At 41.6% G+C, this 27,784-nt stretch overlaps 1 protein-coding gene across 1 annotated transcript in view; it reads left to right on the top strand.

Moving 5' to 3' along the window:
* The window catches only part of HSDL2 (hydroxysteroid dehydrogenase like 2), an 86,393-nt gene that overhangs the window by 20,446 nt on the left and 38,163 nt on the right, over window positions 1-27,784 (top strand). Inside the window, exons 3-6 of the mRNA XM_017886751.1 lie at window positions 280-378; window positions 3,600-3,714; window positions 8,952-9,055; window positions 11,011-11,109. Coding sequence (XP_017742240.1) covers window positions 280-378; window positions 3,600-3,714; window positions 8,952-9,055; window positions 11,011-11,109 — 417 coding nt within the window. The remainder of the gene's footprint in view (window positions 1-279; window positions 379-3,599; window positions 3,715-8,951; window positions 9,056-11,010; window positions 11,110-27,784) is intronic.

The following is a 27,784-nucleotide window of genomic DNA, read 5'->3' as shown; positions in this document are numbered from 1 at the left end:
TAAAAAAATGAAAACAAACAACAAAAAAAAAGCTTCTTTTTTTTAGCTTTTTAAAAACAATTACAAAGAAACCGCCACCAAACCTTCGTTTTTGTTTTATAATAGTGTTGGCCTAGCTAGTCTGTCCTACTACATGGCAGAATCACTGGTGGTAAAGTAGAGTTATTTATATTGATTTTCCAAAAACAGGGTACTTGTTTCTTTTGACTGTGATATCGGAATCAAAGGTATAATATTTAAATGCTTTAATGGTTTTTCGTTTTGTATCCTTTATATAAGTTGAAGCAGTTGGAGGGAAGGCCTTGTCGTGTATCGTTGATGTGAGAGATGAACAGCAGATCAGTGATGCAGTGCAGAAAGCCGTCAAGAAATTTGGAGGTAACAACTTCATTCTGAAAAAATTATTGAATATTGGTAAAATAAAGGTATAACTATAATGTTAATTTAAAAATTTGTTTTGATTCTTGAATTTTCTGAGTCTTTGGAGAAATAATGTATTTGCTCACGCAGAGCATGGTTTAAAACCATCTGATGAGGCCGGGTGCGGTGGCTCACGCCTGTAATCGCAGCTCTTCGGGAGGCCGAGGCAGGCAGATCACTTGAGGTCAGGAGTTTGAGACCTGACCTGGTCAACATGGTGAAACCCCGTCTCCACTAAAAATACAAAAATTAGCTGAGCATGGTGGTGTACGCTTATAATCCCAGCTACTCAGGAGACTGTGGTGGGAGAATTGCTTGAACCTGGGAGGTGGGGGTTGCAGTGAGCTGAGATTGCGTGACTGCATTCCAGCCTGGGTGACAGAGTAAGACTCCATCTCAAAAAAAAAGAGAAAAAAGAAAAAAAAGTGTGGAATGATAGACTGTGGAGACTAGGAAGAAAGAAGGGATGGAAGAGGGGTGGATGAAGAGAAATTACTTAATGGGTACAATGTTTGCTGTTTGGGTGATGGATACCTATAATCCTGGACACTTCACAATCTATGCATGTGAGAAAATTGCACTTGTACCTTATACATTTATTTTTGAAAAAATTCTTCTTTTATATGGTTAAATCTCATCTTCACAAAGTCAGTTCCCTCACCATGCCAACTAATCAGAAGTATATTTTTCTTTCTCTGATCTCTTTTTTTCTTTTCTTTTCTTTCTTTTTTTTTTTTTTTTTGAGACTGAGTCTTGCTCTTGTCACCCAGGCTGGAGTGTAGTGGCACAATCTTGGCTTACTGCAACCTCTGCTTCCCAGGTTCAAGCAATTCTCCTACCTCGGCCTCCTGAGTAGCTGGGATTACAGGTGCCCACCACCACACCCAGCTAATTTTTGTATATTTAGTAGAGACAGGTTTCGCCACATTGGCCGGGCTGGTCTCGAACTCCTGACCTCATGATCCATCCACCTCAGCCTCCCAAAGTGCTGGAATTAGAGACGTGAGCCACCATGCCTGGCCTCTCTGATTTCTTAAAACATTCCTTTGATCCTTACCTTGTACTATTTTAGATCTTAGTATTTCTTTTCTCCCCAGTTAGTTGAAAAGTTCCTAGAAGAAGGTGTTGGGGATTGAGCTAAGGCTTTCATGGTATTGTAGTAGTGCACCTAGGCATGTCCAAATCCTGCCTAAACCATTACCACTCTCCCCACTAATGTTCTGGAGGACCATGTATACATGTGAGGGACAATGGCCAGTGGAAAATGAGGTAATGCTTCAGTGTTAGCAAGGCTGTACTTATAATCCCAGTGCAGAGTGCTGTGGGGTGCTGGACTGAAGCACGAGCTTTGGCTCAAGTGGGGCCTCTTCCCTTAAATCCAAAATCTTACCCCTAGCTGGCAGCCTTTCCCAAAGAAATGTGAATGCCTGTGTCAGAAGAGGAGAGAAAATGCAAAACGATGTTTGTCCAACTGATAGGACCCTAATTGTGAAATGTGCCACACTCAAATGCAGGATATTTTATCTAAAATGACTTCACCTAGTAGTAAAAGTGGTTAACTAGTGCCACTTAGGATTTGATGTAATTAGTTTATCCACTAATTTTTGGGGAGGAACTAAGGGGAGAAAGCTGAGACTTTTCAATTCTCCCATATTCATTCAGTTTTAGTTCTTTTCTTTTTTTTTTTTCCAAACAGGGTCTCACTCTGTCACCCAGACTGGTGTGCAGTGGCATGATTGTGGCTCACCATAGCCTTGGCCTCGTGGGCTCAGGTGATCCTCCAACCTCAGCCTCCCGAAAAGCTGGGACTACAGGCGCCCACCACCAGGCCTAGCTAATTTTTGTATGTTTAGTAGAGATGGGGTTTCACCATGTTGGCCATGTTGGCCAGTCTGGTCTTAAACTCCTGACCTCAAGGGATCCACCCGCCTCAGCTTCCCAAACTGCTGGGGTTACAGGCGTGAGCCATTGTCCCCAGGCTTGCATTTATTATTTAACTTTTAAAAATTGTGGTAAAATACATATAACATAAAATTTACCATCCTATTTTTCAGTGTACAATTCAGTGACGTCCAAGTTTATTATATTGTTACACCACTATCATTAAGTGCACTTTACAAAGAATAATGAAGACCAGGTAGAAACAAAGAAAAAATGTTTGACATAGTTTTTGTATTTTACCATTTTCCTTTAATGTTATTTCACTAAGCATATAACTGTAAACGAAACTTGTTGCTTATAGGTGGAAACTAGATAGAATTTGCAGAAATAGTAGTTACTCTAGGTTTATTTTTTGTGTGTGTGTATATGAGTCACTAAAACAAAATTGATCCACTTTGATGATTTGCCTGGGATTGAAACAGTAGGTCTTTCTCTTTTCCCAGTTCTCAAGACCAGAAAGGAGCCTTTCCATTTAAGTGAGGGGCCTTGGGGGAAGGGAGACTACTATGCTTGGAAGGAGGACAGGCCTTTGAAACTTCATGCTAGAGAGGAAGGAAGACTTTAAGGAATTTGATCCAAGGTTTATGGAGATAGGGAGGGACAACCAGGAGGTAAGAGAACAACAGATAAGAGTGGAAGCTACAAACCAGCAAAGACTAAGCCTCCTTTTAGTTTCATGTGGAGCTCTGGCAATTGGCTATGTCTCCATTGTGCTAGAGACAATCATGCAGGTGCTATTTTGAAACAGCTACCAGTCTTGCGTTGGTAGTGTTCAGTCATATTATCTAAAAGAAGTACAGCCACGCATTGCTTAATGATAGGGATATGTTCTGAGAAAGCCATTATTAGGTGATTTTATGATCGTGTGAACATAGAGTGTAATTACAGAAACCTAGATAGTCTAGCTGACTGCATACCTAGGCTGTATGGCATAGCCTATTGCTTCTAGGCTATAGGCCTGTATAACATGTTACTGTACTGACTACTGTAGGCATTTGTAACACAACAGTAAGTATGTATCTGAACATATTTAGACAGAAAAAAAAGATAAAATAAAAATATAGTATTATCATCTTAAGGGACCGTGTTGCATATATGGTCCGTTGTTGACTGAAATGTTAGGTGTGGTACATGACTGTATTTGTGAATTCAACTGAGGGTTCAAAAGAGAGTAAATGCTTTTTTGGTGTGTGATAAAAAGTCTTACATTAAAAGGAAATTGATTATTTTGAAAACAGGAATTGATATTCTGGTAAATAATGCCAGTGCCATTAGCTTGACCAACACATTGGACACATCTACCAAGATAATGGATCTGATGATGAACGTGAACACCAGAGGCACCTACCTTACGTAAGTTTGCAAGAAGAGTTGTGGGGGAGGATGTTGTGGTGTTCTCTTAGGGAACTTACTTAGTTGTAAACAGATTTGAGTCAAATTAACAGTGTAGTTCAAAATCTAGTCAATCCTTATAAAGGCCTAAAAGTCCTTTATTCGGTCAATAGTATTATATTTTATTTTATTTAATTATTTCTTATATATATATATTTTGAGATGGAGTTTCGTTCTTGTTGCCCCAGGCTGGAGTGCAGGTGGCACCGATCTCAGCTCACTGCAATCCTCTGCCTCCCCAGGTTTCAGCGATTCTCCTGCCTCAGCCCTCCCGAGTAGCCTGGGGATTACAGGCGCCCGCCCACCATGCCCAAGCCAATTTTTTTTGTATTTTTTAAGTTAGAGACAGGGGTTTCACCATGTTGGCCAGGGCTGGTCTTGAACTCCTGACCTCAGGTGATCCACCCACCTTGGTCTCCTAAAGTGCTGGGATTACAGGCATGAGCCACCACACCCGGCCCAATAGCATTTTAAATAGCTTTATTTGGAGCTCCTTTTCTCTATGAATTTAGAAAAGACTAAAGTAGGCTGAGTACGGTGGCTCACACCTGTAATTTCCACACTTTGGGTGAGGGGAGGATTATTGGAAGCCAGATCGAGACTGAGATGCACAAGATGGCAAGACGCTGTCTCCACAAAAAAAAATTTTTTTAAATCAGGCAGGCATAGTGGTGTGTGCCTACTGAGACCGTGGTGGTGGTCTCATTTACTCAGGAGGCTGAGGCAAGAGGATCCCTTGAGCCCAGGAGTTTGAGGCTGCAGTGAGCTGTGATCATGCCACTGCACTCCAGCCTGGACAGAGAAAGACTCTGTCTCCAAAGAAAAAAAAAGGACTAAAGTGTAGCTCAAGCATTTTCTCAAATATTTGCATGTGTAAAAACTTACATGTATACTCTGTCTTTCATAGGACGCAGTCCTTTCGTAGAACTGTTTCTGATTACTGAAGCCAGCAATAGTCTTCTTCCTCTGAAAAAGACCTGGAGTTAAAAAAAAAAAAAAAATACTTAGGTTTTAGTTATTTAAATAACAGTAAGGTCATTCTCATGATGAATCACACTTTATTGTAACCAATAAAAAGGCTAACACTTTTTTGGACTTTGGCGGGGAAATGTAGAATATCAAATGAAAGAACATAGTCCTGATCTGTTCTGGATTCATCAGACAACACGTCTTTTTGTCCATTTATTTATTTGTTTATTTACCCTCTGGTTCTATCATTTTCCATGTGAGTGTCAGGATACATTAGGGTAGAACTTGCTTCTGTACCTTACGTGTATCTTGTTACACACAGAACAGGTGGTTAGGAGCTCAGACTTTGGAGTAAGACTGCTTGGATTCAAATCTTAACACTCACCCTTCATGACTTTCTATTTTGTGACCTTGGACAAGTAACTTAACTTCTTGCAGATTCAGTTTCTTTACTTTTGAAATGGCAATAATAAAGTAGAATGTTATAGGGTTGGTCATGAAGGTTAAATATCTAAGTTATTAAGTTAGAGTCCTGAATTTTTCCCTCAGGTATGTTTTGTTGGGTCTGCAAAACTTGGCCCAGACAAATTGTTTTCATGAGTTACCTACATTCAAAGTTTTATTAGTTAGGGCCAGGCAGGGCAGCTCATGCTTGGAATCCCAGCACTTTGGGAGGCTGAGCCAGGCGGGTCACTTGAGCCCAGGAGTTCAAAACCAGCCTAGACAACATGGCAAAACCCAGTCTCTACAAAAAAGAGAAAAATTAGCTGGGGATGGTGGCACACATGCCTGTAGTCCCAGCTACTCAGGAAGCTGAAGTAGGGGGATTGCCTGAATCTGGGAGGTGGACGTTGCTGTGAGCTGAGATCACGCTACTGCACTCCAGCCTGGGCCACAGAGCGAGACTGTCTCAAAAACTTTATTGGTTGCTTATGTTGAAAAAACTAGAAGATTTATACAAAAGTCCAGATTCCTAGCTTTTGTTGAAATGTTAGAAGATCTGGCCACATAGAGAAGCATTACCATATGGCAATAGTTGCTGTAGCTGAGTGGCAGGGTATCAACTACCTCCTTATATGGGGCCAGAGCTCTGTTGTCTTCTGGATGCTGAGGACAGGCTAACAAGTTGTATCATTGTGTTTACACTGTTGTTTTTCTTATATGAAAGAGGAAAGTGAAATATTTCTCATAACCACATCTCTCTCTGAAGTAGGAAAATCAGACTTATGCCAAGAGGGCCGTATATTCAAGTAAAATGGGTAAAAGCTTACTTGTTTGTAGATATGAGGCATATTTCTACAAATTCACTATGTAAGGTATGTCTCTATTGAATGAAACCATAATGAACCCACCATAGCAAGAATTATGGCAAGTGGCTGGGCATGGTGGCTTGTAATCCCAGCACTTTGGGAGGCCAGTGCAGGCAGATCACCTGAGGTCAGGAGTTTAAGACCAGCCAGGCCAACATGGTGAAACCCTGTCTCTACTAAAAATACAAAAAATTAGCCGGGCATGGTGGTGTGCACCTGTTACTGGACTACTCTGGAGGCTGAGGCAGAAGAATCGCTTGAACCCAGGAGGCAGAGGCTGCTGTAAGCCAAGATCGCACCACTGTACTCCAGCTTGGGCGACAGAGTGAGCCTCTGTCTCAAAAAGAAAAAAAGAATTATGGCAAGCATATAGATTGTGAAGAAAAACTTGGAACTAGAAAAGGTATTCATTTTTCAAGAGTTTGTGTTTATTTTCAAATAAAATAGGCAATGTTGCTATGTGATACTGTCATAGTACTAGAAAAAATTATATGGGAATCAAAATCTTTTACAGCTGGCAACTTTGTGAAATAAGTTCAATTGAAAGTTAAGTATTTGTTTAAACAAATGCTTAAAAATATAAACCTAGCCAGGAATACTATTGCTCAACATGTTAAACTAAGGCTTAGTTAAGGGCATGTTGTGTGAATAAGTTTAATGATTTCTGGCAGTTTCTATTGTAGATGATGAAGCCACAGATATACATATACAGGTTGAGTATCCCTGGTTTGAAAATCCCAAATCCAGAATGTTCTGAAATCTGAAACTTTGAGTGCTGACTCAACGCTCAAAAGAAATGCTCATTGGAACATTAAGGATTTCAGATTTTTGGAGTAGGGATGTTGAACTGGTTAAGTATAATGCAGATATTTCAGAATGGAATCTGAAACAATTCTGGTCCCAAGCATAAGGGTTACTAAACTTGTACCACGCACCTAGGTATATGGCGTCAGGAGAATTTTGAAGTGATTAAAAAGGTTTTAGACTGGGTATTCATGACATGAAATGACTTCTAAGGTATTGACAGATATCTTGGCAAGTTTAAGGTAGATTTGTCAAAACTAGTAATCACAACTATAGACAGTGCTGTAGTAGTGGTCAGTGTTAACTTTAGACTTATTAAAAATCTAAACAAATGTAGATACATGTTTTGCAAGGGTGCAGAAATTGTTTGTTCATTGTATCATTTGCTAGGAATTGCTCCCTACTAACAAAGTTAAAAATATGCATGTTTTCTTTCCACGAGATGATCAATACAAGTAAAGCACTGAATTTTATGTAGATTTGTCAAAATTAGTAATTATAACTATAGACTTGACCTTTTAAACTGACATTATGACTGATGTGTACATAAATGTATGAGTCTCTTTGTTTTTTCCTTGTGAAATTATGTCTTTGGAAAGCCCATTTGGCAAAAATAATTTAGTCTGCTTTCCTGTATTGAGGTCATTTTCAAAATGAAAGTGATGTCTTAACCCACATTTTAGATGTGAAGGTTCAATTAAAACAAAACAGACCAGGTGGTGTAGCTCCTGCTTGTAATCTGTGCACTTTGGGAGGCTGAGGCGGGCAGATTACTTGAGCCCAGGAGTTCGAGACCAACCTGGGCAACACAGTGAACCCTGTTTCTATTTAAAAAAAAATTAAAGTTAAAATCAAAACTCTTGCACAAAGATTCTATTCACTATTGAAAGTGCCTACCTTTATAAACAGCTACGTAAAAAAAATCCACTAAATAAAATTAAATATTGCTCCCAATTAAAGGCAGATTGCAATGCCAAATGAAAGACCTCACATTGACCTTTGGGTTAAAGAAAAGTGTCAGATTTTTGGCCTTCTATTAAAGGTATGTTATAAAATGAAAATTCATAATGAAATATTTCTATTTTGGCCAGGCGTGGTGGCTCACGCCTATAATCCCAGCACTTTGCGAGGCTGAGGCAGGTGGATCATGAGGTTGGGAGATCAAGACCATCCTGGCTAACACAGTGAAACCCCATCTCTACTAAAAATACAAAAAATTAGCTGGGCGTGGTGGCGGGCACCTTGTAGTCCCAGCTACTCAGGAGGCTGAGGCAGGAGAATGGCGTGAACCCAGGAGGCGGAGCTTGCAGTGAGCTGAGATCGCACCACTTCACTCCAGCCTGGGCAACACAGTGAGACTCTGTCTCAAAAAAAAAAAAAAACAGAAAGGTGGATTGGCCCAGCATGATGGCTCACGCTTGTAATCCTAGTACTTTGGGAGGCTGAGGCAGGTAGATCGCTTGAGTCCAGGAGTTTGAGACAAGCCTGGGCAACATAGCAAGACCCTGTTTCTAAAAAAAAAATTACAAAAACTATCCAGGTAGCTAGCTGGACATGCTGGCACATGCCTGTAGTCCCAGCTACTTAGGAGGCTGAGGTGAGAGGACCATTTGAGCTGGGGAGGCAGAGGCTACAATGAGATGTGATCATGCCACTGCACTCCATCCTGGCAACAGAGAGACCCTGTCTTAAAATTAAAAAAAAAAAAAAAGAAAAGAAAAAGGAGAAGTTGGCTGGTAGCAGTGGTTCACACCTGTAAACCTGTAATCCTGGCACTTCGGAAGGCTGAGGTAGCAGGAGTGCTTGAGTCCAAAGGGTTCAAGACCAGCCTGGGCAACAATGCTGGACCCTGTCTCTAAAAAAAAAAAAAAAAATTACAAAAATTAGCCAAGCATGGTGGTGCACACCTGTAGTTCCAGCTACTCGGAAAGCTGAGGCAGGAGGATTGCTTGAGCCCAGGAGCCCAGGAACTCAAGGCTTTAGTAAACTGTGATTGAGCCATGCACTCCAGCCTGGGCAACAGAGCGAGGCCCCATCTCTTAAAAAAAAAAAAAAAAAAAAGTGGAGCAATTTAGAAAACTGTTTAATTTGACTTGTATTTTCTTTTGCTTTCAGATCTAAAGCATGTATTCCTTATTTGAAAAAGAGTAAAGTTGCTCATATCCTCAATATCAGTCCACCACTAAACCTAAATCCAGTTTGGTTCAAAGAGCACTGTGGTAGGTGGTAGGGTGAGGGGATGGTTTGTGCTTAATTTGTTTTGAATTAAATCTGTGTACGTCTGATGTAATCACAATCTGCACATAACAATCAGCATTGAATTTTCTATGCCAAATCATTAAGTGGCATTTAGAAAGCAGATTCTTAATCTTTTATCTGTAATTTAAAAAACTGAGGCATAATTTACATTCAATAAAATGCCCAGCTCTTAATGGTTCAGTTTGATGAATTTTGAGAAATGTATATAACCAACATCCAAATCAAGATACAGATTTTTACCATTTCAGAAAGCTCTTTCATTTCCCAATGTGAGTGTGTTTTACTGTGTGTAATTTATTCATCTATAAAGTTGGTTAAAAACTATCTATGGGATACTTTATTTTTCTTAGCCAGGTATGCACCTGTAGTCCTAGCTACTTGGGAGGCTGAGGTGGGAGGATAGCTTGAGCCCAGGAGTTTGAGGCTGCAGTGACCTATGATCCTGGTATGCACTCCCGCCTGGGTGACAGAGAGAGACCCTGACTCTAAAAAAAAAAAAAAAAAACAACAAAAAAAAGACAAAAAAACCCTATTACCTTTCATAGCATATCAATGGTTTAAGGTAAATATGCTAAGCAATAAGATTTACGTATAGGTGCCTTCTTTAAAATAGTTGTATCAAACACTTAGTTTTTATTTCAGCACAATTCACTAACATTTGGAAAGGCACTTGGAATGGGAACCCACAGAGCAAAACTGAAAGAAGTTCCACTTTAATTGACTAGGTTAAATACATTTGCAGCCTTTTGTAATGATTGTTTTACTAGCAGCAGTTTCCCTTTAAATAAACACTTTCATACTTTAAAAAAAAAAAAAAAGAGTCCAGACATGGTGGTTCAGATCTGTAATCCCAGCACTTTGGGAAGCCGAGGCAGGCAGATCACTTGAGGCCAGGAGTTTGAGACCAGCCTGGCCAACATAGTGAAACTCCATCTCTACTAAAAATACAAAAATTAGCTGGGCATGGTGGCACACACCTGTAATCCCAGCTACTCAGAGGCTGAGGCACAAGAATCACTTGAACCAGGGAGGTGGAGTTTGCAGTGAGCTAAGATCACACCACTGTGCTCCAGCCTGGGCAACAGAGTGAAACTGTGTCTCAAAAAAAAAAAAAAAAAAAGGTAAAACATATTAAGAAATAATAATGTAATTTACCTTCATAGTATTAAGAAAAATGAAAGTTTATTACAGTCACTTTTATTTTAATCAAATATTAGGAGGAAAATATATAAATGATTTCATCTCTGTTCACTTCTATAAAAACTGTTCTTTAGAAAATAGTACATTTAAAAGTTATATTTTATATTATTGAAAAGAATTCTCAAAAATATATTAGGCAGGCTGGGTGTGGTGGCTCATACCTGTAATCCCAGCACTTTGGGAGGCCAAGGCAGGTGGATTGCTTGAGCCCAGGAGTTCAAGACCAGGCTGGGCAACATGGCAAAGCCCTGTCTCTACAACAAATTGAAAAATTAGTCAGGCTTGGTGGCACGTGCCCATAGTCCCAGCTACTTGGGAGGCTGAGGTGGGAGGGTCGCTTGAGCCCAGGAGGTAGAGTCTGCAGTGAGTCATGATTGCACCACTGCACTCCAGCCCAAGTGACAGAGTGAGACCCTGTCTCAAAAAAAAAAAAAAAAAGAATATGTGTATACGTACGTATACATGTATGTGTGTGTGTATACATGTGTGTATTACTACTTTCTTCCTGATATATATCTGTGTGGATGTGTTGTATGTATATACATATATATACATGTATATGTATACACACATAGATATATACACATATATATGTATATACATACATGCACACATATATCAGGAAGAAAATAGTAATAGAAAAATTGGTTATTTCTACTCACAAGTTAATCAAATTAATTTCTTTTATAATTATTATTTTTTGTGCTTCTTTCAGCTTATACTATTGCTAAGTATGGTATGTCCATGTATGTGCTTGGAATGGCAGAAGAATTTAAAGGTGAAATTGCAGTCAATGCATTATGGCCTAAAACAGGTATGTATTGTTAAAAACTTCATTTGTTAGATTTTCATGTATTGTCCCTGACACTTATTATTTTTTTGATCCAGGGGGGAGTGTAGTGGTGTGATTTCAGCTCACCGCAACCTCTGCCTCCCGGGTTCCAGCAGTTCTTGTGCCTCAGCCTCCCAAGCAGCTGGTCTCAATCCCTTGACCTCATGATCCGCCAGCCTCGGCCTCCCAAAGTGCTGGGATTACAGGTGTGAGCCACTGTGCCCGGCCTCTCCATTACATTTAAAAATTTTTTTTTGTATTTTTTTTTAGTAGAAGGGGGGTTTTGCCACGTTTGGCAGGCTGGTCTTAAACCTCTTACCTCAAGTGATACAGCCTCCTCGGCTTCCCAAAGTGCTGGGATTACAGGCATGAGCCACTGCGCCAGCCTCATTACATTTTTTAAAACACTTCTAGGCCGGGCGCGGTGGCTTACGCCTGTAATCCCAGCACTTTGGGAGACCGAGGCGGGCGGATCACAAGGTCAGGAGATCGAAACCATCCTGCCTAACACGGTGAAACCCCGTCTCTACTAAAAAATACAAAAAATAGCCGGGCGTGCTGGTGGGCGCCTGTAATCCCAGCTGCTGGGAAGGCTGAGGCAGGAGAATGGCGTGAACCTGGGAGACTGAGCTTGCAGTGAGCCGAGATTGCGCCACTGCACTCCAGCCTGGGAGACGGGGAGACTCCGTCTCAGAAAAAAAAAAAAAAAAACAAAGAAAAATCACTTCTACTGATGGCAAATTTCCTTTTCACTGAATTTGCCGGCAGAGGGGGTTTCTAGGAAGATGACTACTGGAAGTCATGTCCCTGCTGTCCCTCCTGTTCCCCTGATTGGAGCAGCTGCTAGGGTGGTGGGCAGGTAGGACTAGGAAAGAAGGAGTAGGACTTGATTCTGTAAGAGAAGGAACTTGAGAAGCTTGTGAAAGACTGTTCTGAGCTACAGGACAGAATGGAGCCAGGGGAGAGAACTTGAGACAAGAACAGATACTCAGAAGTTCCTGGAGAGGGCTTTGACCATGGAGATCTGAGGACTCAACGGGGTGGCTCAACAGGCAAGGTAAGTATTTCCTATCCTTGAGGTGTGCAAGTGAGGAGACCTCAGAGACTTCATCAAGTCCCAAAATAGATTCAGTGACTGGTATATCTGATATGATAACTCACTACTGCTGGCAAGGCTGGCATCATTTAAACTATCCTGGTGACAGAGCGAGACTGTTAAAAAAAAAAAAGCTACATAAGGGTGAACAGTGCTATGAGGAAACAAAGAAAAATTGTAGTACAGCTAAGAGGACCCAATATCCAGACACAGAAAAAATAAACAGAATACCCAGAATAGTAGTTTTCAGTGAAATACAACTGCTAAAGAAACAGAAAATATCTCAATTCAAAAAGAAAAATCATGACATAAGAGATTGAATTATAGTATGAAAAATGCTTTCTGGAACTAAAAATAGATTGTGTTTTTTAAATACATATATGGGCCGGGCGCCGTGGCTCACGCCTGTAATCCCAGCACTTTGGGAGGCCAAGACGGGCGGATCACGAGGTCAGGAGATCGAGACCATCCTGGCTAACACGGTGAAATCCCATCTCTACTAAAAACACAAAAGATTAGCCGGGCGTGGTGTCGGGCGCCTGTGGTCCCAGCTACTCGGGAGGCTGAGGCTGAGGCAGGAGAATGGCGTGAGCCCGGGAGGCGGAGCTTGTAGTAAGTCGAGATGGCTGCACTCCAGCCTGGGCGACAGAGCGAGACTCCGTCTCAAAAAAAAAAAAAAAAAAAAAACAAATAAAATACATATATGTATATAGTAGTTGAAGGGTTGGATGTTGAGTAACACCTGAGTAAGCAGCTTGGATAGTCTACTGCAAGAAATATCTCAGAAGAGCAAAAACACCCTGAAGAAAATGGAGAGAGGCTTAGAGGACACATCCAGAGAACTTCACATGCAAATATCAGACGTCCCAGAAGGATGTCTGGAAAGAGAACAAATAGAGGAGAAACAATAATTGAATGACTAATAGGAAACAATTCCCTTGAGCAGAAGAAAGACCGATATGGATGTAGACTAAAAGGTTTACCAGATTTGAGGCTGAATTTATGAGGGGGAGAAAGACATCTGGGAGAACTTCAGAATTTCAAGGATAAAAAAATCTTCCAAGCCTTCAGGCAGAATATATGTTACTTACAAAGGAAAAAGATTGCAGACTCTTTTATCTTCAATGCCAGAAACTAGAAGGCAGTGGAATAACATCTGTACGTTACTGATGGAAAGGGACTCAGCCAAGATAGTTATTTATTAACAAGATGAAGGGAAGATATGTGGATATGCTACCACACTTGAGAAGAGTCTTGTAGAAAGGGCTATTAACCAAGCAGCAAATCTGTCAGAACAGAGAGTTTTCAAGATAGGAGTCAGAAAAAAAGAGGAGAGAAAATAATGGCTAGCAAATAAACCTGTAGTATATTTAATACATGGTCAAATGTACATGGATTACATAGAATAACTAGAAATATGAAATACAGGTACCAAATATCAACTCTCTATGTTGAAGAGATAGGAGAAGAGAAAAGTTTAATACTTGTCTGTAGTATAGGCGCCCACCGCTGTGCCTGGCTAAATTTTGACTACACTGTCTTCAAAACCTAGAATTTGGGGAAGAGGGAAATGTGGAAGTCATTGAATCCTTTTCTTTTCTTTCTTTCTTTTTTTTTTTTTTTTTTGAGACAGAGTTTCGTTCTTGTCGCCCAGGCTGGAGTGCAGTGACACAATCTCAGCTCACTGCAACCTCCACCTCCCGAGTAGCTGGGATTACAGGCGTGCGCTATCATGCCCAGCAAATTTTGTATTTTAGTAGAGAGGGGTTTCACCATGTTGGCCAGACTGGTCTCAAACTCCTGACCTCAGGTGATCCACCTGCCTCGGCCTCCCAAAGTGCTGGGATTACAGGCGTGAGCCACTGCACCAGGCCAGAAGTCACTGAATTCTGAAGGACTCATTTGAGCATGGGAAGATTAGGGAAGGGAACGCTTTCTAACCATCTCGTTTTGAGGCAGCTACAATTCTAGATAGTGTCTTTGTTGTTGTTTGTTGTTTGTTTTTTGAGACAGTCTCACTCTGTCGCCTAGGCTGGAGTACAGTGGCCCAGTTGGCTCACTGCAACCTCTGCCTCTGAGGCTCAAGTGATTCTTGTGCCTCAGTCTCCCAAATGGCTGGGATTACAGGCACTTGCCACCATGCCCAGCTGATTTTTGTATTTTTAGTAGAGATAGGGTTTCACCATGTTGGCCGGGCTGGTCTTGAACTCCTGACCTCAGATGATCCTACTGCCTTGGCCTCCCAAACTGCTGGGATTATAGGCGTGAGCCACCACACCCGCCCTAGATGGTATCTTTTAAAAAAATTATATTTTCTGTTTGGTGCTAGGGTGTAGAAATGTTTTTGCATTTAAACATTACAGGCAGCTATCTTTCTAAACTTTCTTGTTGAGTCAAATAATTTAGAGTCTCTTGGATTTTCTGTGCAGGCAATCATAGAATCTGTAATAACATTCCTATTCTTATGTCCTTGGTTTCTTTTTTTCTTGCTTTACTGCACTCTCTTCTCTCCTCCTCTCTAGCCTTCGCTAGTAGTTTTCTCTTGACTTATTGAGAGCCCAGCAGTGCTTTTAAAACATGCTTATTGCTTATTTATAGTTTTATTGTAATAAGACAGCCCTTTAGAGTTTATAAGTCATCATATAGTTGATCCATGAACAATGCGGTGTTAGGGATGTCAGCCCCCAGCAGTGAAAAAAAGAAAACGTATTTCCAGAAGCAGAAGACTAGTCCTATCCATTTTTAGTTAAATATATTACTAGATATTATATATATATATATATATGTATATATCTATATATTTTTTGAGACGGAGTCTTGCTCTGTCGCCCAGGCTGGAGTGCAGTGGTGCTATCTCGGCTCACTGCAAGCTCTGCCGCCTCCCAGGTTCACGCCATTCTCCTGCCTCAGCCTCCCGAAAAGCTGGGACTACAGGCGCCTGCCACCACGCCCGGCTAGTTTTTTTTTGTATTTTTAGTAGAGACGGATTTCACCCGTGTTTACCAGGATGGTCTCGATATCCTGACCTCATGATCCGCCCGCCTCGGCCTCCCAAAGTGCTGGGATTACAGGCGTGAGCCACCGCACCCAGCCAATAGTTTATATTTTTATTGTTTTCAATATATTTTCTAATTTGTTAAAGTATATATTAATATAAAAACGATATATCTTTATTACAAATATACTAGTAACCCGAACTCTCTTATTAGTACTAAAAAGTTTTTTGCAGATTCTCCTAGTTTTTTTAGGTTTAAAGTCTTATCACAAAAAGTGACAATGGTGTTTCTGCCTTTTCCTTATATGTTAAATTATTTTTCCATTTCTTATTACATTAGCTAATCCTTTTAGAACAGTGTTGAATAGTAACAATGATAGGACATATATTTGTTGTGTTCTTGTCAATAATGGGAAGGCTTTTCTTTTCATCATTATATATATGCCGTTTCTTCCCTTTTTTTAACTTCAGTTCTTGCATCCTTTCTACTACTTAATGCTGTGTTAGTATTAAATGTGATAGCTAAGGCATTAAGGTCTTACTTGATTTGCTGGAAATTTTTGTGTAATGTTCCTATTTACTAAGTGGACTTGGTAAGTTGGTAACTTATACTGAACTACTATAAAATCTCCATGTAAGTTTTTAAATGCTTAATAAAATTGAAATATTACTTTTTAGTCATATCTCAAACTTGGAACTATTGGAGAATTAAGCAGTAACATATTGTTTCTGCCCTTAGTGGTTTACAAATTTTGTTAGGGCAAATAAATCATATAAATATAATGCAACCAGAGAGGTGATCTACCTAGATACTGTTCAAATGTTTGAACTCTTGATTGTAAAGTTGCAAATAGGCTTCCATAATCTATTAATTATGGAAATTAGTTCCATCTGTATCTTCTCTTCTGTGAGAGCCTTTGAGCTTTCTTTCATATTCTCGGCGTCACATTTTGTTAATTGTCTTTTTAGCACACTTATTCTGTATTCCAGATTCTCAATTAACCATATAATATAGTTCAGGTAAAGAAATGATAGAACTGATTTTTATTTATTTATTTTGAGATAAGATCTTGCCCTGTTACCCAGGCTGGAGTGCAATGGCATGATCACAGCTCACTGCAGCCTTGACCTCCTGGGCTCAAGCCATCTTCCTGCCTCAGCCTCCTAAATAGCTAGGACCACAGGCACATACCACCATGCCCAGCTGGTTTTTTAGTTTTGTGTGTGTGTGTGTGTGTGGAGATGGGGTCTTGCCATGTTATCCAGGTTGGTCTCGAACTCCTGGGCTCAGGAAATCCTTGCACCTCAGCCTCCTAAATTGTTGGGATTACAGGCGTGAGCTACTGTGCCCTGCCAGAGCTAATTTTGATGAAATATCCAAACGTCACATTAGTATTTAAAATTACTCAGTTTCTCTTTGCTTCTTTGGGTTTGCGACACCCTGGCCACCCCCGTATGGTTGTGATAGCCTCTATAGTCCGTGGGCTGGCACTTTGCTCATCTTTTAAAGTTTCTTTCCCTACCCAATCCCCACTTTCTGGTAAGGCTTTTTTTTTTTTTTTTTTTTTTTTTTTTTTTTTTTTTTTTGTTGAGACGGAGTCTTGCTCTGTCACCTGGGCTGGAGTGCAGTGGCATGATCTCAGCTCACTGCAACCTCCGTCTCCCGGGTTCAAGCAATTCTCATGCCTCAACCTCCCAAGTAGCTGGGACTTCAGGAGCCTTTTACCATGCCTGGCTAATTTTTGTATTTTTAGTAGAGATGGGGTTGCTCCATTTTGACCAGGCTAGTCTTGAACTCCTGACCTCAGGTGATCCACCCACCTTGGTCTCCCCAAGTGCTGGGATTATAGGCATGAGCCACCACTCTCTGCCCTGGTAAGGTTTCTATGAGGTCTGTTAGGTGTACATCCTGCAGCTTATTGGTTTAAAATGTACTTGCCTTTGGTGTAGTCTCTTTGGGGCTGATTGGGAGAAAGAAAAATCAATAGTGCAACTGTTTTGATACTGAATATTGACAAGTGTCTTTATGAACTAAAGAACCAGTCCCTCGAAAAAATAAAAATAAAATAATTCAGTTTCTGTATTGCACATAGTCTTAGCTGTGTGAGCTGCAGTAGCTGTCTGTACCTAGTTTCCCCTTATATAAAATTCGGTATTATAAATAATCTCTAAAGCCCTTTGTTGCATATTTTTCAAACTTTTACTTATGAAAATAGTCAAACATATGTACAGACATGTATACAAGTAGGGAGACTAGAACATCATGTACAATTCCGCTTCAGCGATTTCGCCACGTGGCCAATCTAGTTTTACCAGCCCTCACACCTCCATCTCCCTTTAAACCCACTTCTAACCTCACCAGATTATTATATTATTAATTAATTAATTATTTTTCGAGACAGAGTCTCACTCTGTCTCCCAGGCTGGAGTGCAGTGGCGCAATCTCAGCCCATTGCAGCCTCCGCCTCCCAGGTTTAAGCGATTCTCCTGCCCCAGCCTCCAGAGTAGCTGGGATTATAGGCGCCCGCCACTGTGCCCGGCTAATTTTTGTATCTTTAGTAGAGCGGGTGTTTTGCCATGTTGGCCAGGCTGGTCTCGAACTCCTGACCTCAAGTGATCCACCCACCTCGGCCTCCCAAAGTGCTGGGATTACAGGTGTGAGCCACTGCGCCCGGCCCTCACCACATTATTTTTAAGCAGATCTCAATCATAGCATCATTTCATCTGTATATACTTCAATATGCATTTTTAAATGATTAGGGCTCTTTAAAAGGCAAAATTATTATCATAGCTAACAAACATACCTTAATACCATCTAATATCTAGTCAGTGTTCAAATTCCCTCAAGGGTCTCATAAATGTTTTCTTTGCAGTTGGTTTATTTACATCAGGATCTAAATTGTTTCATATATTGCATTTGTTTGATAAGTCTCAAGTTTTTTTTTTTGTTTTGTTTTCTTTTTTGAGATGGAGTCTTGCTCTGTCGCCCAGGCTGGAGTGCAGTGGCGCAATCTTGGCTCACTGCAAGCTCTGCCTCCTGGGTTCACGCCATTCTCCTGCCTCAGCCTCCCAAGTAGCTGGGACTACAGGCGCCTGCCACCACGCCCGGCTAATTTTTTGTATTTTTAATAGAGACGGGGTTTCACATTGTTAGCCAGGATGGTCTCGATCTCCTGACCTCGTGATCCACCTGCCTCAGCCTCCCAAGGTGCTGGGATTACAGGCGTGAGCCACCGCGCCTGGCCAGTCTCAAGTGTTTCTAATCTAAAGCAGTTACACTCATTTTTTTTCTTGCCACTTATTTCTTGAAAAACCAGGTTGTTTATCTTACAGGATTTCTGTCATTCCAGATTTTCTTGATTCTCCCAGTCGTATCATTTAACGTCTTTCTGTATCCTCTAAGGACCCTTATATTAGTATATTGTTTATTTCCATTCTTCTTTCTTCTGGCATTATTTTGTTTATTCATTCATCATCCAACAACTATTGATTGGATGGTTATCATGCAGTAGACATGGGTACTGGGGATACGTCTTTGGCCTTTTTACCTAGTGTATATCTAGGTTGGTAGAAGTTAGGTTTTAAAAGCATATTTAATCCGGCATTTATGCAAAGTATTGTTAAAGCCCTGGTGGTACTCTTGAACTGAACTGCCACATATAGCTGTGTGAAACATATCCAGACTTCTAGTTTAGGAATAAATGAAGGATTTCTTTTCATTGTTGCTTCCTGTCTGCTATGTATTGGATAAAAGGAGTTCCCCAGCTCCAAGAAGTACTGAAGATTCTATGGCCTGTGGTGTAGATGAGGGGAAACAAGGGGTTATGGGTGAGAATTTACCGAGTACTGGGGCATGCTGCTGAGGTAACTCTTAGGAATATTTGAGGGTTGCAGCCAGCTTTCCAATCACCATCTTTTTCTTCTAAGTAGTCCAGGAATCAATTTGGTTAAATTCCTTTCTTCTGCAATTTGGCCAACACTCCTTTCTTTCCTGGTCCCCACTGTGGACCAAAACCATGTTTTATTGCTTCTTTGTTTCCTTTATGTTTCTGTAGCAGACAATTCTTTTATGGTTTTCAGAAGAGTGATGTTTTTCGCAGTGGGGAAAAGAGTGAAAAGGCACTTCTTCAGTATTTCTCAAACTGTATGTCAAGACTCATTGGTGAGTCATGAAATCAATTTAGTGAGGCATGAAATCAATTTAGTGGATTGTGAAATTGATTTAGTGAGCAGCAGCCAGAGTTGTTTTGTTGTGGTTTCTTTTTGTTTGTTTGTTTCTAGTGGAATCGAATAGAAAATATTAGAGTGCATTGCACAGAGGAAGGGTCAGTATTGTTTCTTATATAAGTGTCATATATGAAAATGTTACCTATTATGGGTCACAGCCAAAAAAATTAAAAGCTCACACTTTATCGTGCCTCTCTTTTTCAATTTCTTTGCCTTTTCTCACCCTTTCTCAATCACCCTCCCTACATCATTGTTGTCATTAAAGTTGATATAGAGAGTTAGGAATTATAGTTAGAAAGGGAAGTCTCTGAGGTAACAAAGTTCTAACACATTATTTTACCTCTTTGTACCTCCCTTATATTACTTGTCACTTTCTCTTTTTTTATTTTTGAGACAGTCTCGCTCTGTTGCCCAGGCTGGAGTGCAGTGGTGCGATCTTGGCACACTGCAACCTCTGCCTCCTGGGTTCAAGCGATTCTCAGGCCACAGCCTCCCAAGTAGCTGGGATTTCGGGCGCCCGCCACCACGCCCGGCTAATTTTTGTATTTTTAGTAGAGATGGGGTTTCACCATGTTGGCCAGGCTGATCTTAAAAAGTCCTGAGCTTAGGAGATCTGCCTGTCTTAGCCTCCAAAAGTACGGGGATTACAGGCATGAGCCACTGTGCGCAGCTGACTTCTCACTTTACATTCGTTCATTTCCCAAACATTCATTCTTACATGCCAGGCACAGTTCTCTGCACTATTCACTTGTTATGCATTTGACAGATAATTTATTAACTGTCTACTTGGTGCAAGGCAAGGCCACATGGGTACTAAGATGAATGTGACACAATCCTTACCCTCAAAGAGTTTACCATTTAGTATGGGAGATTTAAGAGTTTGTTACCACCACTTGCACTTTGTCCTCCCCCCACTTTCCTTTATTTCCCTAACCTGTAGGTCTTTGGGATCCTGGGGTAACAAAGTTAGAAAAAGCCTTCTTTGACTCTTAAGAATTTTAAATTTTATTCATACAATAAACATTCATTGGACCCTTATTTTGTGCCAAGCTGTGTTCTGTTTGCTGAAGATACATCAGAGAACAAAAGAGATAACAATCTCTGTCCTTATGGAACTTATAGTCTAATTGGGAGAGATACAACAGACAACATGATGAATGGCAAAGTATATAGTATGCTAGAAGGTAATATGTTATGAAAAATAGAACAAAGGAAGGGGGATTGGAGTCTCAGCCATGAGGAGGGAAGGTGGTAATTTAAAATAGGGTAGAAAGGTTTGGCATTAGGCCAGGAGCAGTGGCTCCTGTTTGTAATCCCAACACTTTGGGAGGCCGAAGCAGACCGATTGCTGGAGCCCAGGAGTTCGAGACCAGCCTGAGCAACATGGCAGAACTCCATCTTTACAAAAAGTAGCAGGGTGTGGTGGTGTGTGCGTGTCGTCCCAACTACTCAGGGGGCTGAGGCAGGAGGATCACCTGAGCCTTAGGAGTTCAAGGCTGCAGTGAGCCAAGATCGTACCACTGCACTCCAGCCTGGGCAACAGAGTGAAACCCTATCTCAAAGAAAAAGAAAGAAAAGAGATGTTTGGTCTTTCTGAGAGTGCCAAGTCCTAACTATCAGACCACCAGGGAAGGTAGGTTTGGCCTTTCTGAGAAGGTGACATTTGAGCATAGACTTTTGACATTTGAGCATATGGTTAGTCTTAGGGGTAATACGGTTAGCCAAAGGTTATCTGAGGGAAAACATGCAAGGCAGAGGAAGCAGCAGTGGATAGGTCCTGTGGACTAGTATGGCTGGAATGATGCAAGAGCAGGGAGAAGACCAGTGTCGCCAGAGTGAGGGGAGAGGAGTAGAAGATGAGATGATGTCCGTAAGGAAATGGAGGTCAGATGTTATAGACCCTTGCCAAGACTTGGTCTTTGATTACTCTGGGTGAAATGAGGAGTTGTTTCAGGATTTCAAGCAGAGAAGGGACCTGATCAAACCTAAATGTTTAAAAAACCTCTCTGGCTGTTCTGATAAGCCTTGATTTTTTTTTTTTTTTTTTTTTGAGATGGAGTCTCACTCAGTCACCCCGGCTGGAGTACAGTGGCGTGATCTCGGCTCACTGCAAGCTCTGCCTACCGGGTTCACACCATTGTCCTGCCTCAGCCTCCCGAGTAGCTGGGACTACAGGCGCCGGCCACCTCGCCCAGCTAATTTTTTGTATTTTTAGTAGAGACAGGGTTTCACCGTGTTAGCCAGGATGGTCTCGATCTCCTGACCTCGTGATCTGCCCGTTTTGACCTCCCAAAGTGCTGGGATTACAGGCATGAACCACCGCGCTCAGCCAAGCCTAGATTCTTGAGGGGCAAAGGGGGGAACAGTTGGGAGGCTACTGCAGGAAGTGAGGCACAGATTTTGGTGGCTATGACCAGGATGACAGCAGTAAAGGTGGTGGAGAGTGGCCAGATTCTGATATATTTTCAAGGTACAACCAACAATATCTGCTGATGGATTGCCTTTGGGACGTGAGAGAAAGGGTCAAGGGTGACTCCAAGATTTCTGGAAAATAGCCGGGTGCGGTGGCTCATGTCTGTAATCCCAACACTTTGGGGAGGCCCAGGTGGGTGAATCACCTGAGGTCAAGAGTTCAAGACCAGCCTGGCCAACATGGTGAAACCTCATCTCTACTAAAAATACAAAAAATTAGCCTGGCTTGGTGATGCGTGCCTGTAGTCCCATCCACTCAGGAGGCTGAGGCAGGAGAATTGCTTGAACCCGGGAGGTGGAGGTTACAGTGAGCTGAGATCATGCCAGTGCACTCCAGCCTGGGTGATAGAGTGAGATTCCAACTCAAAAAAAAAAAAAAAAAAATTAAAAAAATAAAGATTTCTGGCTTGAGTTACTAGGACGGTGGAGACTATCTCCATCTCAGGAATTGAGATGGAGAAAGCTGCAGATAGAGCAGATGGAGGGCAAGCTTAGGAATTCAGTGTGGGGTATTGTGTTTGAACACCCAAGTGGGGACAGTCATTAGGCAGCAGGGCTTGTGAATGGGGGTCAGGAGAGTGGTCCAGGCTGGAGATTAAAATCTGTGAGTTTTCAACATATAGAAGGCATTAAAAGCCACAAAACTACATGATACCATCTAGGCAGTGAGAAGAAGAGAAAGGACCATTGCCCATTTCAACACTGAAAGGTTGGGAAGAAGAGGAAGACCCATATAGGAGAGTAAAGTCGGAAGAAACCCAGAGGAGATGAAAGCTGCTGAAGAAACTGTTCCAAGGAGAATGGAGAGTGATACAGTTTGGATGTTGTCTCCACCTAAATCTCATGTCAAAATGTCATCCCCAGTGTTGGAGGTGGGGTCTGGTGGGAGCTGATTGGATCATGGGGACAGCTTTCTCATGAACGGTTTACCACCATCCTCCTTGGTACTGCCCTCACCATAGTGAGCAAGTTCTTATCTGGTTTTTAAAAGTATGTAGCACACCCCCTCGCTCTCTTGTTCCTCCTTTAGCCATGTGATGTGCCTGCTCCTTCTTTACCTTCTGCCATGAGTACAAGCTCCCCAAGGCCTCCCCAGAAACCAAGTGATGTTGGAGCCATGCTTGTACAGCATGCAGAACTGTGAGCCACTTAAGCCTCTTTTTAAAATTACCCAGTCTCAGGTATTTCTTTTTTTTTCTTTTTTTTTTTGAGACAGAGTCTTACTCTGTTGCCCAGGCTGTACAGGAGCGCAGTGGCTCAATCTCAGCTCACTGCAACCTCTGCCTCCCAGGTTCAGGTGATTCTCCTGCCTTAGCCTCCCAAGTAGCTGGGATTACAGGCGTGCGCCGCCACACCTGGCTAAGTTTTTTGTATTATTAGTAGAGATGGGGGTTTCCCCATGTTGGCCAGGCTGGTCTTGAACTCCTGACCTCAAGTGATCCACCAACCTCGGCCTCCCAAAGTGCTGGGATTACAGGCGTGACCACCGTGCCCAGCCTAGGTATTTCTTTATAGTAATGTGAGAACAGACTAATACAGGGAGTGATCAATTGTGTCAGATTATGCTGATAGTTCTTACAAAATGGGACTGATCATCGGGTTTAGTAGTCTGTACATCTTCACATCACTTACAGCATTTGTAATTATTAATTTATAATTATGAGTATTTAATGTCTTCTTTGCTAGAATGAAAACTTCTTGAGGATAGGGACAGTGTTTGCTTTGTTTTATTGTAGTCATTGTAGACATTCAATAAATATTTGATGAGTGAGTAAATGAGTCAATGAATGTGCAATATGATTACCTTCTGCCTGGCTCCAAAATATATTCTGGACAAAGCTTATATAATAGACAGAATGTTCTGTATCAGGGAATATAGAGGGCATTATCAGGATCAGCAGGAAAAATCAGCTCATTGCTGAGATCTTTGCTTTAGCTTCAAGATATTCATTTTAGAAGGTTTACTAGACATCTTGGAGCCAGTGATGTTACTTGGTCCTAGACTTGATGACACGCTAAATCCAATTTACAGTCATGTTCCTTGTGGTGCATGGTATGATGAATTATGTACTGGGTATTGTTTTTTATTTTATTTTATTTTATTTTTGAGACAGAATCTTGCTCTGTCACCCAGGCTGGAATGCAGTGGCGCCATCTTGGCTCACTGAAACCTCTGACTCTTGAGTTCAAGTGATTCTCCTGCCTCAGCCTCCCGAGTAGGTGGGACTACAGGCACGCGCTACCATGCCCAGCTAAGTTTTTTTCTTTTTTTTTTTTAAATAGAGACGGGTTTTATCACATTGGCGAGGGTGCTCTGGAACTCCTGACCTCAAGTGATCCACCCTCCTCGGCCTCTCAGAGTGCTGGGATTATAGGTGTGATCCACCGTGCCTGGCCTACAGGGTGCTTTGAGACATAGTAGCTCAGGATAAATGATCAGAGAAGTAGATTTTCAAAAGTAGGTAAACAATTGAAATGAGATCTCAAGGGGATGTTGGAATGTTTCAGAAAGAACTGGGAAAGACATTTCTCGGCAGAGGGAGCGACGCATGCAAAGATTGCAGTTTGGGAAAATACTGTCTGTGCGGTGGAGCTACAAGGTTGGTGTATGTATGATAGGGTGTGCGCTTGTTATTTCCTACTGAACTTGAGCAACTCAAGTTGTACAGGTTGACTGGAATGTTGGGTGAGTGTGAGGGTGTGGGGAAGATGGATGAGATGGATGGTCTTGTCTGCCAAGTTTAGGAGCTTGAATTGTAACCTATATTCAGTGGAGAGCCACTGAAGAATCTTAACAGCAGAGGATTAATAATAAACTAGGGAAAATAGGAGCACTGAAGTACTATGGTTGTTGATGAGGTTTAGGAAGTTTAATCTGGCATCTGAATATAGGATGGCTTGTAAGATTATAGAGAGAAGAGGCAGGAAAGCTAGCTAGAATATTACATTATTCATGAGTGAGGCAATGAACATGGAGGGGTGAAAATGGACTTGAGAGGGTGGCCAGGCTCTTGGCTTTTGTGAGGCCTCTATTTAAAAGAAAACATGCATCTCCTCATCTTAGATGACAGCGTAGAGTGACTATCTTTATGTCAGCTGGAACCAGAAGTAATCTCCCAACATTATTGCCTTTCAGGAAAAAGGAGATTTGTTGTGCTTAACGGAGTGAGTACAGTGTAACATATGTTATCCTCAATCACAGCAGTGTCCTGGTCTGCCGCTTGGCTTTTTCAGCTGCGTGCTCTTCTCAACACTGACTTCATTGCTCCTCCTGGGTTTAGCACTTTCACCCTGCTGAATTCAGCACATCCAGAGAAAGGATCAGAGGGCCGGCCTCCAGTTGTTTCACAACATGGAATTTCAGGCTTCCAACTAGGTCACCTCCAGAATTGTAATTTTTTTCTTTTTATAAGACCTGTTTCATGGTTCCTGCTGAAATGGAGGGTGGGGAAGGAGAGAGGGATGATGGCTGCTATTCACAATGCCTACTCTTCTTACCTTGTGACTGGTCTGGACAAGTGTAGTAGAAGCAGGAAAGTCCACTTTTGGGTGGATTTGATTTGGGCTTGGGGTGGGGAGTCTGGGAATGGCAGCTACTGATTTGGTAATGGCTGCAGAGAGGAAGGCCGCAGAAGTATCACAGAGCAGCTGCAGACCTCTGGCACCTGGACTATATTGCAAATAGATTTGGGAACTCAGCTAACCAAGGAGGGTGAGGTGACAAGGTGGTGGCTCACCTCCTTCCTGTCTGGTGCTAGAAATCAAAACTAGTTTCCCTGTTTTTCAAGGGACCTGTTCACTGACTAGGTTAAACAGTTTATACATTTTCATTGATTCTGACATGCCCATGCTTTGTATTTGTACATCTCTAATATCAGTCTGTATCTTACAATGGATGATATATCATAGTTTAATTGGCAGCTTTTTTCTTTCCTTAGTGGTCCCTAAGGTAATGGTGTGCTGTATAATCGGTGGCATCATTGGTTCAGTGGATACACACACGAGTATGTGGATATGTGTGGTGGTGGCTGACAGGTGTTAAAGAGGGGAAATAAGCTCTCTTCCCAGAGAAGGAGTCATCACGGGCAGTGCTGATGTTTTAAGCTTCATATGCACTCCATATGTTTATGTGAAAGGAAATCTTTGATTGGTCTTAAGACTGTTGGTACTGTCTGTTTTCAGGCAGTAATCTCTTAGCTGTTATCAGAAGAATCAATTGGAAGCTATTAGATATCTCTTCAGTTATTTCTTAATAAGACTTAAGTTTTAGGGTCGATGTTGTGACTCTTGTGATCCATGGCTTATCTGCTTTCATTATAAATCTTGCTTATTTTCTTTCCCAGAAATCATCAATGAATTTCATTTGATTTATCCTACTGTTAACCTGTTTTTATTGTTATCAGTTTTTTCTAACCTGTTGGGTTAGCTTGTTGGCATTCCAAAATCTGTGTTGAGAAATAATGGCCCACTTCTTGATTTTTGAGTGTCTAGTTGTACCTTCTTTGTATCTTTCTTGGAAAGATTGTTAAAGTAATGATAGGTTGGAGGAACATTTCTTATTCTATAGACACTCACACACACACAGCATGTATATACTTACATATGACATATTTTTATTAGACTTCTAATTTAGAGTTTTTAAGGATTCTTGTACAATTGATGTCATTTACATGGAGACTAGGAGTGTGCATGTATGCATATAGTTTCAAAATAGATTATACTCAATTATGTACAGGAAAGTTCTGTAGTTTTCAAGAGTGAGATGATAACTGAACTCCAAGAACTCTGATTAACAAGGTATGACCCATTTAGTTGCATCATGGATGAGAGCCTGGCTCTGAAGTCAGGCTACTGGGTGTTTGAATTTTAGCTTCTGTGACCTTGGGCAAGTTACTTAACTTCTCTGTGCTTGAGTGCTCCTATCTATAAAATGGGAATAACAACAGGACCTACCTCAGGGTTCTAAGAATTAAGTAAGACAATGTATGTAAAATAGGTAATAGCATGCCTGGCACAGGGTATACTTAATGAATGGTAGGTGCTATTTTTTATTTTATTTTATTCATTTTTAATTTTTGTGTTTTTTTGACAAGCAGATGGGGTCTCACTCTGTCACCCAGGCTGGAATGCAGTGGCACAGTCATAGCTCACTGCAGCCTCAAACTCCTAGGCTCAAGCGATCTTCCTGCCTCAGCCTCCAGAATATCTGGGATTATAGGCTCTAGCCACCACATCCAGCTGCTTTTTTTTTTTTTTTTTTAATTAATAAAGGATCAGTTCAAGAGTGAGACCAGAGCTCTTGCTCTTGATCTGTTGGTTAAGGAAAAAAATTATTTCTAGGGCTGGACATGGTGGCTCACACCTGTAATCCCAGCACTTTGGGAGGCCGAGGCAGCAGGATGGCTTGAGCCCACCAGTTGGAGACCAGCCTGGGAAACATAGCAAGACCCCATTTCTACAAAAAAAAAAAAAAAAAAAAAAAGGCTGGGCGCGGTGGCTCACGCCTGTAATCCCAGCACTTTGGGAGGCTGAGGCCGGTGGATCATGAGGTCAGGAAATTGAGACCATCCTGGCTAACACGGTGAAAACCCGACTCGACTAAAATACAAACAATTAGCCAGGCATGGTGATGGGTGCCTGTAGTCCCAGCTGCTCGGGAGGCTGAGGCAGGAGAATGGCGTGAACCCGGGAGGCAGAGCTTGCAGTGAGCCGAGATGGCGCCACTGCGCTCCAGCCTGGGTGACAGAGCGAGGCTCCGTCTCAAAAAAAAAGAGCCCAGGAGATCAAGGCTGCTGAGAGCTATGATCTCACCACTACCTCTGACCTGGGTGACAGTATGAGACCCTATCTCAAAAAAAAAAAAAAAA

The sequence above is a fragment of the Rhinopithecus bieti genome, unplaced genomic scaffold, assembly GCF_001698545.2.
Source record: "Rhinopithecus bieti isolate Rb0 unplaced genomic scaffold, ASM169854v2 scaffold_16175, whole genome shotgun sequence".
NCBI classification, from domain to species: Eukaryota; Metazoa; Chordata; class Mammalia; order Primates; family Cercopithecidae; genus Rhinopithecus; species Rhinopithecus bieti.
Note: the sequence above shows the minus strand (reverse complement) of the source record. Positions and strands in the feature narration are given on the sequence as shown.